General features: G+C 40.0%; 2 protein-coding genes across 2 annotated transcripts in view; one reads left to right on the plus strand and one right to left on the minus strand.

Annotated features, from left to right (window-relative positions):
- TK2 (thymidine kinase 2) overlaps nucleotides 1–16,268 on the plus strand; it is a 72,260-nt gene that overhangs the window by 4,207 nt on the left and 51,785 nt on the right. The gene's annotated exons all lie outside the window — the stretch shown is intronic.
- CMTM2 (CKLF like MARVEL transmembrane domain containing 2) lies at nucleotides 803–16,077 on the minus strand. The gene is made up of 5 exons (XM_054579107.1): nucleotides 15,823–16,077; nucleotides 15,531–15,689; nucleotides 2,134–2,235; nucleotides 1,455–1,683; nucleotides 803–951 (listed from the first exon to the last, which is right to left on the minus strand). The coding sequence occupies exons 1-5, from the start codon at nucleotides 16,075–16,077 to the stop codon at nucleotides 803–805; spliced, it is 894 nt and encodes a 297-aa protein (XP_054435082.1).

A 16,268-nucleotide genomic window follows, 5' to 3' on the forward strand; every position in this document is an offset into this window, starting at 1 on the left:
GAGGTAACCACCGTTTTCATTTCTTTCACTATATTCTCCCCTGTTCTTGAACTTCACAGTAATGGGATCATATGGTATGTCCTCCTTTTGGGTCTGGTTTCTTTCACTCAGTACTTTGTGAGATTCATCATTATGAACCTTTTACATTTATTACCATTCACTGTCATGTATCAGTAGCTAATTTTTTATTGCTGAGTAGTATTATACTGTGTGACTGTAACATAGCATGTCTCCTTTTAAATATTTGGGCTCATTTTAGCTTTTTTGGCTGTTGTGAACATTCTAGTATATCATTCTTCTTGGCTAAATATCTAGGAGGCGAATTCTGGGCCATATGGCAGGATAGTATACATTTTTTTTTGTTTTTTTTCTAGAATGTGAATCCCTGCAGGTATTCCCTTTTAGTAGGGTTGCTTCACCCAGCATGGCCAGCAGGAGGTGGTGTGGGGGCTACAGGGGAGGACTTGACTAGTAGAGGCACTGTGGGTGGGGCCCGCAGCGGGGCAGGTATCCCAAGTTCCCACTTTACCAGAGGCCTGTTCCAGCCCCACCTTCCGACAGGCAGCTGCCTATTTCTTAGCAGCGGCCAAGTGTCATGTCCTCCCAGTGGAAGCAGATCCAGCCACTTTCTTGTCTTCGGGGATCCCGTGGCACTTAGGACAGAGGCCCAAGTCTTCACCATGGCTGTCAAGGCCTAGCTGACCCTCCTCACCTGTCACTCATGTCCCAGACCCACACACATGCATGACACACAGACCTCCTCCTTGCTCCTCATGCATCAATTTGGGTCCTCACTTTCCTCTCATGAGGATGACTCTTGTCCTGCCAGGGTGGCTGGACTGTCCAGTGAGAGTGAGGCCCTGATCGAGGCCTGCTTGTGGGAACCGTGGCCCTGGGGTGCCACCGAGGCTAGTTCAGGGCTTATGCTCAGGTCTTCACTGGACAGAGATGCTGCAAGTCAATGGGGCCGCTTCAATGAGAACCAATACTAAACTGCAAAGTGAGAATCAGGAATGCCAGCAACATTATTTCTCCCATAGTGACTCCTTGGATGCTTTAAACATATGTATAAATAAATAAATAATAAAATTAATGTGAACAAAATGCATCCTTTTGTTTTCTGGTCTACTTTTCCTCTGACCCCTTTGGCTGGTCATTGCTGACAGCTGGTGTCACCCAGATTTCTGGTCCCCCAAACCCTCTGTGTCCTGCTACCTGTGAGTGCCTGGTGAGGCCCAGCTCTGGTCTCGCTCTCTTCACCAAAACTTTCAGTAACTTTCATTGAATGAACAAAAAATCCATTTCAAGAGAATTTCTTTTCCAAGCAAAGGTGGTTATTGAAGTGGAAAAGAAAATAATTAAGAAGACAAGGAAGACAGAGGAACTATGTATGCTTCGTTGTAAAATATGCTGCCATTTCTGACAACAGGTATCTCCTTCATGTCATTTCTTGCCTTTCTTCCCCTTATCCTTGGCCTTTGCGTCGGCCTTTGCATCAGCCTTTGGCTTTTCTGCTGGAGCTGCCTTTTCTCCTTCCTTTGGCTTTGCGGCCCCCTCTGGTGTTTCTTTGTCCTTTTTGGTAGGAGGAATCAGCACATTCTTTTGGATCTTCTTGCCTCTGAAGTGTTTTCTTTGAAGACATACGTCGATTAAAGGAAAAAATGCAGCCACACCAATAAGGATCTGGAAAACAAAAAGAGCCTTACTTTTGCTTTTCATTCCAAAGCTGGCATATTTCCTTCCTGGTTTCTAATTTGTAAGTTGGGTGCCGTTAAACACATGCCTTTGTCCCATCAAATGACCGGGCCTCAGAGACTGAGTTTCCCTCCCCCATCACCCTGTCATTCCACCACTTCTTTCTCTCTTTAAACCTGGCCAGGGTGGGCCTTTTGCCTCTGGGTCAGCAGCTACAAGGAGGAAGCGATTGGTGTGGCTGGCTCCCTAGACTTCATCTTTATTTAAGTGGCTTATCCCCTGGAAAAATTTATCAGTTTTATTGTCAAACTTTGCTTTGGGTCTCAAAGTTCAAGATTTTGAGAAAAGGAAAGGAGCCCTGTTCTTCAAATAGAGAAAACACCTATTCTCCAAAAGAGGTGGTTTCTGAGCAAATAAACAGCCCAACAAGAAACTCACCACAGCAATAAGGTAGTTCATTGGCATGGTTTGTCGAACTTTCACAGCAAACACCGCAGCCCCCACCAGGAAAACAGTGGCGAACAGGTCATTGAGAATGTCCTGAAACCATGGGAGAGATGAGTGTGAGCCTGAAACAGAGCCAAGGCCCCACTGACACCTGACCTGGCATGGTGCATAGCTTCCTCCAAAGAGAATGATTTTCAAACTTCTGCCTCATTTTAAATATATATGCATGTATGTTATAGTCTGCCCAGAAAAAGTCCAGCCATTGTTAATATATAGTTTGCTGACATTGATGTAACCTGGAAGCCAAGGAGAGTGGACTGGAATGCACATGTGTGAACGATGACGACTTCGCTGTACTAGTCAGTGGGGGCGGTAGGCACCATTGAGTGAGCATGTGTACTGTATGGCCATCACATTCAAAATGACTGAGTGAGTAGAGCACCGAATCTGCATCCAATTTTGTGTTAAACTTGAACATTCCTCTGTGGAAACTATTTGGATGATTCAGAAGGCTTTTGGGGACAATGCAGTGAGTGCAGTACAAATAAAAGTGTGGCATGGATGCTTCAAAGATGGTTGAAAATCTGTTGAAAGCGGTCCACGTTCTGGAAGGCCTGCAACAAGCAGAACACCTGAGAATGTTGACTGTGTACAGGCTGCAATCAACAAAGATCATTTACGGACAGTGTGAGAGCTAGCAGCTAAGCTCAGGATTCTAGAAACTACTGTGCCTGAGATTTTGATGTAGGATCTTGGCATGAAACATGTCACGGCAAAATTTGTTCTGCAGCTTTTGCTATCAGAGTAGAAGGAACATCGTGTTGCAGTTGCTAATGACTTGATTCAAACTGCTACAATTGAACCAGCTTTCCTCAAGGTCATAACCAGAGATGAATTGAGAGTCTATGGCTATGATCCGGAAATGAAGGCCCAGTCTTCCCAATGGAAGTAGCCTGGTTCTCTATGCCAACAGAAGGTGTGGCAAAGTCACAGCAAGATCAAGATCATGTTAATGGTGTTTTTTGATTGGGAATGTGTTGTCCATCACAAGTACACCCCTCCGGGCCAAACAATTAATAAGGAGTACTTCCGAAATGGTCTTCATCAGTTGAGAGACACAATACAATGGATGCAGCTATGGGCAACTGGTGATTGGCAGTTTCATCACGACAGTGTGCCCGCTCAAGCATCACATCTCATGTAGAATTTTTTGGCAAACATCCAATCACCTAGCTGACTCGATGCCCCTACTACCCAGATTTGGCACCCTGCGACTTCTGGCTTCTCCTAAAACTAAAATCACCTTTGAAAGGGAAGAGGTTTCAGAATTTCATGCCATTAATGAGATTCAGGAAAATATGATGGGGCAGCCGATGATGAGTGGGAGAACTGTGTGAGGTACCAAGGTGCTTACTTTGAAGGGGACTGAGGTTATCGTTGTCACATGTACAATGTTTCTTGTATTTTGTATCTTCTTCAGTAAATGTCTCTTTTCATAGTACATGGCTGGATACCTTCTGGACAAATGTGTCTATATCTATTCTCTATCTCTATATCTGTAGTATATCTATACCTTTATCTATGTTATGTCCTATCTGTCTGGCTAGGTGGGCATTCCTGTGACCCCTCAGCCGGGCTCTTTGAGTTGAGACCCAAAGTCCAGGACGTTTAATGGCTTTTTCTGGCTCCCTCCACTACCATCTCATCCATGAAATCATACATTTCATGGCTGGTTATGTTGGTTCCCCCCTGCCCCACTAGTACTCGTTGAAATAAATGCTAAACTATGTAACATAATGATGTCCCTCTTGAGTACCATCCCGATCATGCTCTCAGGACCAGCTTCCCACTCCGACCTGGGCAGGCTGCGCTGCTGGAAGGAGGCTCTGTTGGACTCTGGCCCTCTCACTGGGAGACTGGCAGTTGCCTTTTCAACCCCTGCCCCCCGCCCCTTTGCAAGGCTGTACCACCTTCTCTATAATCAAACCTCTCTCCCATCCCTTATAGCCTCAATCTTGCCCTTGCCCCATACTTGTTCCCCTTTATCATACTGACAAGGTTCTGATGTTCCCAGAGTGGGCAAAAAGGCTGCCTTCCACGTTGCCCTCCCCTCAGGTACCACGCACTGTCACAGCCAAACTTATCAGAGTTGGCCAAACCAGGGCCACGGCCAGCTGCTTCCTCCTCCGTCACTCCTGCGGTGATGCCAGCCCGGAGCTGTGTGCCCCTTCACCCAGTGGGCGGTGGCCGGCCCTGCAGCGTCAGTCGATGCCCACACTTCCCTTTGGCTTCTAGGATGCCGTTTTCTGCAAATTGTCCTTCTCTGATCGCTTTATCTCAGGCCTTTTCTTTTCCCTTTCAATGTTTTGAACTTTAATACATTTCAAACAAACAGAAAATAATAAAACATCCCATCCTTATTCCCACTTCCACCAGCCATGAACGACTGATATTAAATAGATGTTAATGTCTTGTAATATTTGCTTCAGGTCTCTTTAAAACCAACCAACCAAACAAATAAACAAAACAGAGGTAAAACTTTGTGAAGTGAGCTACAGTCTCCCCATTCCATCCCTTTTTCTGCCCCTCTCCCTAAGGCAACCATGTATTGGAAGTTGATGAGGATATTTTTCCAAGTGTGTATTAGTATTTCCCTTCATATGCCATACTCATAAACAATATACACTATTTTGTGAGTTTCAAACACTTTAATTTAAATGAAAGATATTATCTTCTAGCACTTGCTTCTTAACCTTAAAATATTTGAGATTTACCCATTTTGAGAAGTGCAGATTGAATTCATGGGTTTTAACTCATGTATCCTACTATATGAATAAACCAAACTGGAGGCATCAGGCTGTTTCTGCTTTTCATTTTATTTATTTTATTTTTTTAAACTTATTGATTGACTTGAGGGAATGAGAGAGAAATGTCAATTTGTTGACGGGGATCAAACCCGCAACCTTGGCATGTAGGGATGACACTCCAAGCAATTGAGCTACCTGGCCAGGCTTTGTTTCTGTCTTTTAGAAAATTATTACAAACTCTGCTACAGTGAATGCTCTTGTCTGTGCCTCCTGTACACATCTTCTCCTTGGCTAGGTATTGCCAAGATTCTCTCTAAAGTGCTTGTGCCGATTTCCACCCATGCCAACAATGTACAGGGGCTTCCATTTTCCATGTCCTTGCCAACACCCAGGATTACCAGGCTTATTTATTTTTGTCAATCTGAAGAGTCAAAAATGCTACCTTGTTATTTCAAATTTTCAGAGTATTGGTTGCTAATGAAGCATTTTTAAAATATGTTTTAGGCATTTGTGTTTCTTGCCTATTCATATCCCTTGTTCCATTTTTCTGTTGGCTTGTGTAAAGAATTTTGTTTATGATGTCTTCTGTTGTAAATTTTTAATTATAATGGGACACATAGCCTCCCTCCTCCAAGAACATTTAGCAAATATTCCATTCAACTGTTTTATAATACCACCTCTGTTATATACCAAGTTGCCGTACATATGTAGGTCTATTTCTGAGTTCTCTTTTTTTATCCCAGCCTTAGTTTGCTCAGGCTGCTATAACACAATACCACAGATTGGGTGGTTTAAACAACAGACATTTATTTTCTCATAGTTCTGGAGGCTCAAAGTTCATGATCAAGGTGCCAGAAAATGTAATTTCCATTGAGGGCTCTCTTTTTTATTTGCAGATGGCTGCCTTCCCTCTATGTCCTCACATGGCCTTTCAATGGTGTGCCAGGTGGGGGTAGAAAGAGGGAGGGAGGGGGGAGAGAAAGAGGGAATGAGAGCTTTGTCTTTTTTTTTTTAATAGGAACACTAATCCAATTAGATTGGGGCCCCACCTTATGAACTCATTTAATCTTAATTACTACTTTATAGGCCCCATCTGCAATTCCAGCCACACAGGGGTTAGGATTTCAGCATATGAAGTTTGGGGGTACACAAACATTCACTCCCTAGTAATCCCATTAGTCTTTTTGCCAATCCTGAGCTAGTACCCCCAAATTGCTTTATAGTAATTCAAATATCTTGTTGGGTGGTGAGTCTGTCCTTGTAATTCTTTTTATTCTTCCCTAAGAATTTTAGAATCACCTTGTAAAGTTCCATGAAGAACCTCTGTTAGGATGAAATCTCATTAAATTTATAGATTACTTTGTAATTAATTACCATCTTTATGATAGTAACTCTTCACATCTATGAATGTGGTATATTTCTCCATATTTTTAGGGTTTTCTTTTGTGTCCATTAATAAAATGTTATAATCTCTATACAAAGTTATACACATCTTTGAGCAGATTTATTCTCAGACACCTAGTAGTCGGTTGTTTTAAGTGTTTGTTTTTGAAAAGCCACATTTTCTCATTGCTTGCTGCTGGTATTTAGGAACGTTTATTGTTTTGTCTCTGGTAGCCCTGTGGAACTCAGATCAACTCTAGTAGGCTGTGGATTCTCCTGGATTTTCTGTGTGGAGAATCATATGATGTGTGAGTAATGCTAGGATTTTTTCCCTTCCCAATCCATGTATCTTTTGTTTTTCTTGTCACATGGGACTGACTCAGATTTTTGCAGGATGTTGAATAGAAATGGGGAGAGTAGTCATCTCTAAGGAAATATCTTTAAAGTTTTACCATGAAATGAAATTTTTATTGTAGTTTTGGGAAGGCACATAGTTTTAAAAAAAGGAAGTTCCCTTTTTCCCTAGTTTTCTAAAAATAAGTGTTAAATATTACTTAATAGTTTTTCAGCAGCTTATGAGATGATGAAATAGTTTTCTCCTCTAAATGAAGGATGGTGAATTATATTAATAGAATCTTGAAAATTAAACCCTCTTTACATCTTGGCATATACCCTGCTTGATCATGATATGTTACTTGCTTATATATTGTTGAGTTCAGTTTGCTACTTTATTGAGGATTTTATGGCTACATTCAAATGAGATATGCCTATAGTTTACTTTCATTATAATGTCTGATTTTAAGATCAAATCTCCACCAGATAGTACAACATATTATAAAGCCTTTAGAAAAAAGAGAGAGAGAGAGAAGGGACCAATGGAACCGAATATGAAATCCAGAAATGAACCCTGCATATGGGAGTTAGCATTTAACAAAAATGCCATTTCAAACCAGTAAGGAAAAGATGCACCATTCAATACATTAGTAAACCTAGGGACAGAGTGAAAAAACGGGACAGCCGTCAGGATTTAAAGCTGGTGTCATGGTTCACCCATATACCAAAAAATCTTTAGGGGAATCAAAAGATTTAAATGTAAAAAATTAAGCCAGTGCCAGGTGAAAACATGGATGAATTATTTTATAAACTGCTTTTCTATTTTTTTGTGTTAACTTTTTTAAGTTATATTTTTTCCTAGGAAATTAACTATGTAAACTTTCCACTTTATTGGCATAGACGTTTATATTTTCCCTGTGATCTTTAAAAGCTCTTGATCTATATAATAACATTCGCTTTGTTTCTTTCTTTTAAAAAGAGACCTTAAGAGAAATTTGAGATCTATCTATTTTGTTAGTCGTTTCATAGAACTAGATATTCGATTTTATTAGTCCTTACTATGGTTTTTATTTTTCTGTCATTAATTTTAGCTCTTATCTTTGGCACTGCCTTCTAAATCCCATTGTTTTGTTTTGTTTTGTTTTGGTACCTTCTTGAGATAGACAATTGAACTGTTAATTTTCATTCTTTTCTAATTACACAGATTTGAATTTGAATTATTTAGCTGCATTCTACAGGTAGTATTCACAAATAGTATATATAACTAAATCCCCATATGTTTAGGGAAAGCATTAAAATCCCTACCCCCAAACACATAAGGATTTAGTTACACTTTACTGACTTCTAATTATATTGCACTGAAATTAGAGAATGTGGTCTGTATGATATCAGCTCCTTGTTACTTGTTCACATTTGCTTTGTGGTCTTATTAAGGATATAATTTTAATGATTGTTCCAAGTGTGTTTGAAAAGAATATATAGTCTGTTACTGTTTGGTGTAGGGTTCTATGTGTTCTATATGCCAGTGGATCAAGCTATCAATTACTTAGGGAGGCATGTTAAAATCTCCCGCTATGGTTGCTATTTGCCAATTCTTTCTTATAATTAAGTCTATTTTTATCTCTTATATTTGGGGGCTATATTGTTAGGTGCATATAAGTTCGGTATTGCTATAGGTAATGGTCTTCTTTAGATATTTAAAAACATAAAACTGGTATAATCTGGTATTAAAGTTATGCCATTTCTCTTTTAGTTAGTATTTTCCTCTTCTTATTTTTCCCCATTTCTTATTTTTTTATTTTTATTGTAATTTTTCCATTACCATTTAGTCCCCTTTTTATCCCCCTTCCCCCTAACAACCCCCCTGCTGTTCATTTCCATGAGTCCTTTTTCCTTTTTGCTCCATCCCTCCACCCCCAACCTCCCCCATTTCTTATAACCTTTCTCCACATGCCTTGTAATTTAGTATATTGCTGTATTAAAAAAAAATTTTGTTCTTAGAGTCATCTGTCTTTTAAGTGAAGAATATAGTCTACTTATATTTGTCATCATTCTTGATATATTTGGATATATGTCTATCATTTTATTTTGTTTTTTCTAATTAACATATACCACACATATTCCTTTTTTATTTTCCCCTTCTATTTCATCTTTTCCCCTCAACAGGTTTGATGTTATATATCCTGGAATTCTATTCTTAAGAAGAATATAGTATGATGTTTTCATATGTTAATGTTTATATTATTGCTATATCTATATCACTACCAAATATACCCCTCCCCCAGTCAAGAACTTTTAATACTTTGCATACACAACCACTGTGGTCTTACATGTTATTATGTTGCTATTGCTTTAGTTCCACATTTTAGTGTCCTCTCCTCAAAATAAGCTATTACTATATATTTTTAACATTTATTTAGGTCAGCCCACAAGATTACTAGGTTCTTTGCTTACTGTTTCTTTTTTTACATTGCAAGCATTTCTTTTGGGTTTAATTTATTTCTTCCTGAAGTACACTCTTTAGTAGTTTTTTCAGTGAGGGTCAGTGAATATAATTTTTTTTGTTCTTTGTCTATAAGTGTCTTTATTTTACTTTTTCCAACTCAGACCTTCTAAGAAATTATTCCATTATTTTCTGGCCACTGTCATTTTTGTTGAAAAATCTATAGTTTGCCTAATAGTTTGAATGTGTATTTTTTTAAGGTAGATTGTCTTTTCTCTTGGCTTGATTTTAAATTTTCCTTTGTCTCTGGTGATCAGCAGTGTCTCTATGACATGTCTAGGTGTACTTCTGTTTTTATTTATTCTCCTTAGTAACTCTTTGAGACTTTATATTTTTCATTAAACCTTATATTGATATTGCCACCTCAGCTCTTTTTTGGTAACTGTTTGCATGGAATATCTTTTTTCACTGTCACTTTCAATCTATTTGTATCTTTAGACCTACAGTGAATCTCTCATGATGATCCCCGTATAGTAGGATTATGGTTTTTAAATCCATTATGATAATCTTTGCTTTTTATTGGAGAGTTTAATACATGTAGATTAAAAATAATTACTGATAAGGACTTATTTCTGTCATTTTGCTATTTTCTGTATGTCATATCTTTTTATTGTTCCTCAGTTCCTCCATTACTGCCTCTTTTTATGTTTAATTTTTTGTAATGTACCAACTTTACTCCTTTCTCATTTATATATATGTATATATACATATATATGTATCTATATATATAAAAATTCCACTTTCAGGAATTTTTTAGTGTTACCTTGGAGTTACAATTAACACTTTAAATTTATAACAATCTAGTTTGAATTGATAACAACTTAGCTTCAATAGTACAGAAAAACTCCTTTTGTTGTTATTGTTACAAATTATATCTTTATACTTTATGGCCCATTAACATGGATTTACAATTATTGTTTTATTCATTTGTGTTTGAAATCATATCAGAAAAGGAGTTACAAATAAAAAATGCAAAAATACTGGCTTTTATATTTACCTATGTAGTTACCTATACTGGTGGTCTTTGTTTCTTTTATGGCTTCAAGTTACTATGTAGTGTCTTCTCATTTTGGCCTGAAGGAGTCTATTTAGCATTTTTTTAAATAGGATGTGTCCTATTTAAATAGCAACAAACTCCCTCACTTTTTATCTGGGAATTTTTTAATTTCTTCATTTCTGAATGGTAATTTTTGAAAGAAAATTTCAGTTTTGAAGGATATTGTATTTATTTCCTGGGGTTCCCAAAACAAAGTGCCACCAACTAGGTGGCTTAGAACAGCATAAATTTATTGTCTCACAGTTCTGGAGGCTGGAGGTCCGAAATGACGATGTTGACAGGGCCATGCTCCCTCTGAAGGTGCTAGTTCCAGGACCCTCTTCTATCTTTAGGTGTTCCTTGGCTTGTCTCACCTTCCTATGTTCTTTGTATGTCTCTTCACATCATCTTCCCACTGTATATGTCTATCTCTGTGTCCAAATTTCTCCTTTTTATAAAGATACTAGTCATATTTGATTAGGGCCCACACTAATGATCTTAACATGATCATCTGCAAAGATCTTATTTCCAAATAAGATCACATTTACAGGTACTGGGAGTTAGGACTTCAACATATTTTTTTGGGGGGTGCAATTAAACTCATAACAGATAGTAAATTTAAAAGATAGAATTATTGGTTGACAGGCTTAAGTACATCATTCTACTGCCTCAGGATTCCATGATTTCTGATGAGATATTGGCTGTTAATCTTATTAAGGGTCCCTTGTATGAGATGAGTTGCTTCTGTCTTGAGACTTTGTCTTTGGAAAGTTTAATTATAGTCTATATCAGTGCAGCTCACTTTGAGCTTATCCTAGTTGGTACTTTTGGGTTTGTAGGTTCATATCTTTTATAAAATTTGGAAAGTTTTTGGCCATTTCTTGGCCATTATTTCTTCAAATGTTCTTTTGGCCCCTTTCTCTCTTCTTTTGGGGCACTGCATGTAAGTATACTTGATGGTATCCCAAAGGTCTCTTGGGGTTTGTTCATTTTTTTCTTTATTTTTTTTCTTTGTTTCTCACGCTGGACAATCTTAATTGATCTGTGTTCAAGTTCATTGATTCATTCTTCTGCCTGCTCAAATATGATCTTAAGCCATCCTAGAGAATTTTATTTCAGTTACTTTTCAGCTCCAGAATTTCTGTTTGAATTTACAGTTTTCCAGAATTTATAGTGTTCTTTACTGATATTACCTATTTGTTCATGACTTGTTCTCCTGGTTTCCTTTCGTTCTTTGATCATTTTCAAGACAGTTGATTAAAAGTCTTTGCCAAGTAAGTCTAATATATGGCCACTTTCAGGAATGGTTTCTATTAATTTGTTTTCTGTGAGTGGGCCTTTGTTTTTTGCATTCCACATAATTCTTCAAAAACTGAGCATTTTGAATATTATAATGTAGTTACTCTGAAAACCATATTCTTCCTTCTCCCAAGGTTAGTTGTTGCTGCTCATTGTGAGTTGCAGTCATTTGTATATTTAGTGACTTTTTCTAAACTGTTCTTCGAAAAACTGTATTACTTACTCTTGTGTGGCCACTGAAGTCTCTGTTTCATTAGCTTAAAAGTTAGGTAGTGATTTGACATTTCTTTAAATATCTGGAAACAAACAAACAAAAATACTCTACCAGTCTTGGCCATAGGCTTTGTGTTGGGGCACTCCTTCAACACTTGTTGACACTGTTTGCAACTCTTAGTTTTGTTTTCACTTGCTGCTTGTGCAGAGCCGAAAGGTCAGCCAGAGGTGAAAGCTAAGAGTTTTTTTCTGAGATGAATTCAGGCCTGGCCATGTGCATGGCTTTCTAAATCCCCTTGTTTCTAAATAAGAGCAGCTTTTCATAGCTCTTATTCCTCCATGTATCTCCTTCCACACCCTCTTCCTTCACACACTTCTGGTCTGTCTACTGCTTGCTTCATGTGTTTTCCCTTGTCCCAGGTGGCTATGGTTGGTTAGTATATTTGCCAAAGTAGAATTTGACAAACTCTATCCTGGAGGCCACCTCAGCCCTGAGAAAGCTCCTAGGCAGGTGAAACAAAGGCAAGTCCCTGGGCCAATGCCTCAGGGAGCCACCAGACAGGCCAAAACACACATCATAATTCTTTGAGAACAAGGTCTGTGTTGTTCCCTTTGCCACCAGCAAGGAATGTGGCCAGGAATGTGGACTGTCATCTTCAATGACCACTGAGAAGCTGGAGAGCAAGTGATGGCAGGAACGTAAGTTAAAATGTCACAACATTCTCTAACCAAAATTCAACAGCTGATTTCTTCATTAAGCATTCCCCTGATTATTGTAAGTTTTTTAAAAAAATTAGATTCCAGAGTTCTGAAAAAGTTGATTCTGACAGTTTTGACAGCCTAGTCATTGCTTTAATGGAGGGGCAGACTTAGAGTTCCTTACTCTGCCATTTTTAGTGGTGCCACTCATTAAATCTGGAGGGTTCTCAGTTCTGACCACTTTGGGTGTTTCCTTTCCTACATTCTCTTTAGTCGCTTCTTCTGGAACTCCTATTAGGCTTATGATGAACTTTTTCATTCCATATTCTCTGTCTCAACTTCTTTTATATTTTCTCTCTTTATCTCTCAGTGCTATGTTTTGGGTAATTTCTCCCCATCTTTTAGTTCACTAGCTCTCCAGCTTTGTCTGATATACTTTTTAACCCATCTAGTGACATTTTTCTTTCAGTAATGATACAGGGTGGGACAAAAGTAGGTTTAAAGTTGTGAGTACGCAAAACACAGAGTTTATTTGTGTTATTATTTATGAATTATTGTATTGTTTTCCATATGAACTATAAACCTACTTTTGCCTCACCCTGTATGTTTAATTATAGACATTATATTTTGTACTTTAAAAAAGACCTGTCTGGCCCTGACTGGGTAGCTCAGTTGATTGGAGCGTTGTCCCAATGCGCCAGGGTTGCAGGCTTGATCCCTGTTCAAGGAACATACAAGAAGCAACCAGTGAACGTATAAATAAGTGGAGAAACAAAGTTTTTCTTTCTCTCTAATCAATGAAAAAATACCATTATAAAATACATCTGTCTATTCTGTCCTCATAATGTCTTATTCTTTTTTTAGGGCTCTTATTTATGTCTTTAATACTTTTAAATATATTTCCTATTTTCTGACAGTTTTTCGAATATCTTGTATTTTCAGTGTTCTAATACTCCCATTTGTTATGTTTGCTCATTCTTGATTCTTAGTTATGAGGATTTTAAAATTCCCCCAAATGAACTATGAGTTAACTTTTGACAAAGGGCCCCACCCCTCACGCCCACCCTGTGAGACTCTCTTTAGGCTTTGACTGTGATTTCGTATTTGTTTCTGTCAAGAGTCCCATGGATAGCATCAAAATATCATCAAATTGGGATCAATTTTCATGCAGTTTTAAGATGCATATGATTTCTAAGCTGAAGGCAGTAAAAATTCAAACCAAATCTGTATAAAATCCAGGCTCAAGATTTCTGTTTCTCAAGGTGGTCTTCTTTTGATTTTTTCCACTCAAAGCTCAGGCAGAGATGAACACCTCTTATTCCATCATCTTGTTTTCTTCTTCCTCTGTGTTGGGGAAAGGTGACTTCTCTGTCTTTTCCCTAAGGGTATTGTCTCTGCAGGTTTCTGGCTTTATGCAGGGCCTGCAGTTCTAAGTCCCCACTTTGCTTGGGACCAAGGCTTCATTCCTGGCTTGAGAGTGGAAGAAAACCCATACTCTGGGCTTCTGGGATAGCACTCTGTGAGCTGTTCCACCACACTTCAGTGGCTTATTCCCCCTAGGAGTTCAGGTAAGTGCAGCAGCTGTATTTTCAGGGTTCACTGATTTTTCATCTTGCTGGAACCAAAAGTGTTTTCTCTCAAACTCCTTGGCAGGGAACTTGTTCTTTCCCTATACCTTTATTTTGTCCTCTGCTTATCCCTTTCCCAAGAGTCTTATTTGGCCCTCTTCTCCTTTTTTGCTATACTGGGGGTTCCTCACATACTTCACTGAGACTTGTGGATGCCTGGACCCTAGTGACTTTTTTTTTCATCCTTACCCAAAGGTATGTTTTGATTTTAGAGAGAGAGAAAGAGTAGGGGAGAGGGAAAGAGAAAGAAAGAAAGAAAGAAAGAAAGAAAGAAAGAAAGAAAGAAAGAAAGAAAGAAAGAAAGAAAGAAAAGAAAGAGAAAGAAAGGGAAAGGAAAGGAAAGGAAAGGAAAGGAAAGGAAAAGAAAAGAAAAGGGGGAAAGAGGGAAGTTGATGTGAGAAAGAAGTATCAGTCAGTTGCCTCCCATACATGCTCTGATTGGGAATTGAACTTGGAACCTAGGTATGCATCCTGAGTGAGAATCGAACCTGCAACCTAGGTATGTGCCCTGACCAGAAATTGATCCTTTTCATGTACAGGATGACGCTCCAACCAACTGAACCACCTGACCAGGGATGGACCCTAATAATTTTTAACAAGTTGGCAGGACAGAGTGTAGTTAAGGACACAGATTCTACTGACAAAGCTGGGTTTGAATCTTTTTTCTGCCACTTACTGGATGAGCTCCCTGGGGCAAGCTCCTCATCCATTCTGAGCCCAATTCATGTGTAAAGTGAGTGAACCAGTGAGCATAGGACCCTGGAGGCATGCTGGGAATGTGCAATGAATAAGGGGGCCCTGGGTGAGGTGGGAGTTAGGTGTAGGTATGCTCTGTGCTTACACAGGTAAGAGGCAGGCATTCGAGTCCCCAGGTTCCTCCTCAAGCACTGTACATTTACTCCTCAGTAACAATCACCAAAGTGAGTATTGCTGTTCTCCTGTTACAAACGAGGACACAGAGTCTAGAAGTGGTTGGGTAACTTGTTTAGTCCTATTCCAGTGGACAACTGCTTTGGGCTGAACATCTTTCTGGGCAGAACATCCTTTACAGGGATAGTCACTGGAGATCTAACGGCTGCTTTAGAAGTGATTTTAAAAAAAATCTCTTTTTATTTTACTGATTTATGGGAAGATTGTTTTTTTCTTTGCATTCTGGGAATGGGGAACCTTTTGGGTGATCTCCCAGTTAGATGTGAGCTGGTACAGGGGTTGGGAGGAAAAGGTAGTTGCTACACCTCCCCTCCACCCAAGTAGAGCAAACCCTTAGGCAAGCAAAGACCTTCTGGTTTGACCATGAGGTGAATAAGAGGTTCCTGCCCCAAGCTGGGCTTTTTCCGAGCCTTTTCTGCCTAAATTCAGTTGCCTTGGCCCCAGCCCCACCCAAAGGTGCTGAGCCCATGTCTGGGCACAGATGTGGGAGGTGAGGCAAGTCTGTTAACACTTATGCATACACTAGCCTTCGGCACTCCCCACTGCCCCTCACTTACAGTAACAGGCCACAGGATAAAGGGCATGTATCTCTGGATGGCGAAGGTGTAGATAATGATGAAAAAGCTGAAGATGGACAGTTCCATGGTGATGACGAGTGTCAGGAGGGGGTGCACAGCGGTCCCGGTGAGCATAACCATTGCAGCTATTAGGCAACCCTGCCGGGAGACGTAGGCCTGAGCCACAGCAAAGGGCTCTCACCTTCTCCCGAGCCCCTCTGGAGCCCTTTGGAACCCACTCCTCCCTCTCTCTGTCCTTGAGCCCCCGCCCAGGAACACCAGGCCAACTTACCAAGCTCAGGATCTTGACCTCGGCGTGCCCCATAACCCAGAACTCTCTGTTGCTGTCCTTGAATTCCCACTTGTAGCGGCGACACCCCTTCCGGGTGCCCACTTCATCCTTGGGCTGTACCGATTTTACCTTTGGCGGAGGAGCCTCTCCCTCTTTATCTTTCTGGGCGTCGGGTTTGGCTGCTGGGGGCGCCGCGGCGGGGGCAGGGGCGGGGGCTGGCGCTGCTCCTTTGCCCTTTTTGCCTTTGTCTGCCATATTTGCGTGGGACTCCTCAGCTTCTCACGGCCTGCCCCAATTTCACTGCTGTCCCTGGACAGGCCTTGCCTTTGAGCCAGCCTGGTGCCAACCAGCTTCCTCAGAGGCCACGCTCAGCCAACGGCCAAGACCGCCTAAGCGAACGCTTGGCGCCCTTTCCGCGCGTGCGCGCCCCTTCTCACCGCACAGGG

Source organism: Pteronotus mesoamericanus, unplaced genomic scaffold (assembly GCF_021234165.1).
Source record: "Pteronotus mesoamericanus isolate MK-2021 breed Mesoamerican mustached bat unplaced genomic scaffold, CSHL_Meso_final contig_52, whole genome shotgun sequence".
Taxonomy (NCBI): Eukaryota; Metazoa; Chordata; class Mammalia; order Chiroptera; family Mormoopidae; genus Pteronotus; species Pteronotus mesoamericanus.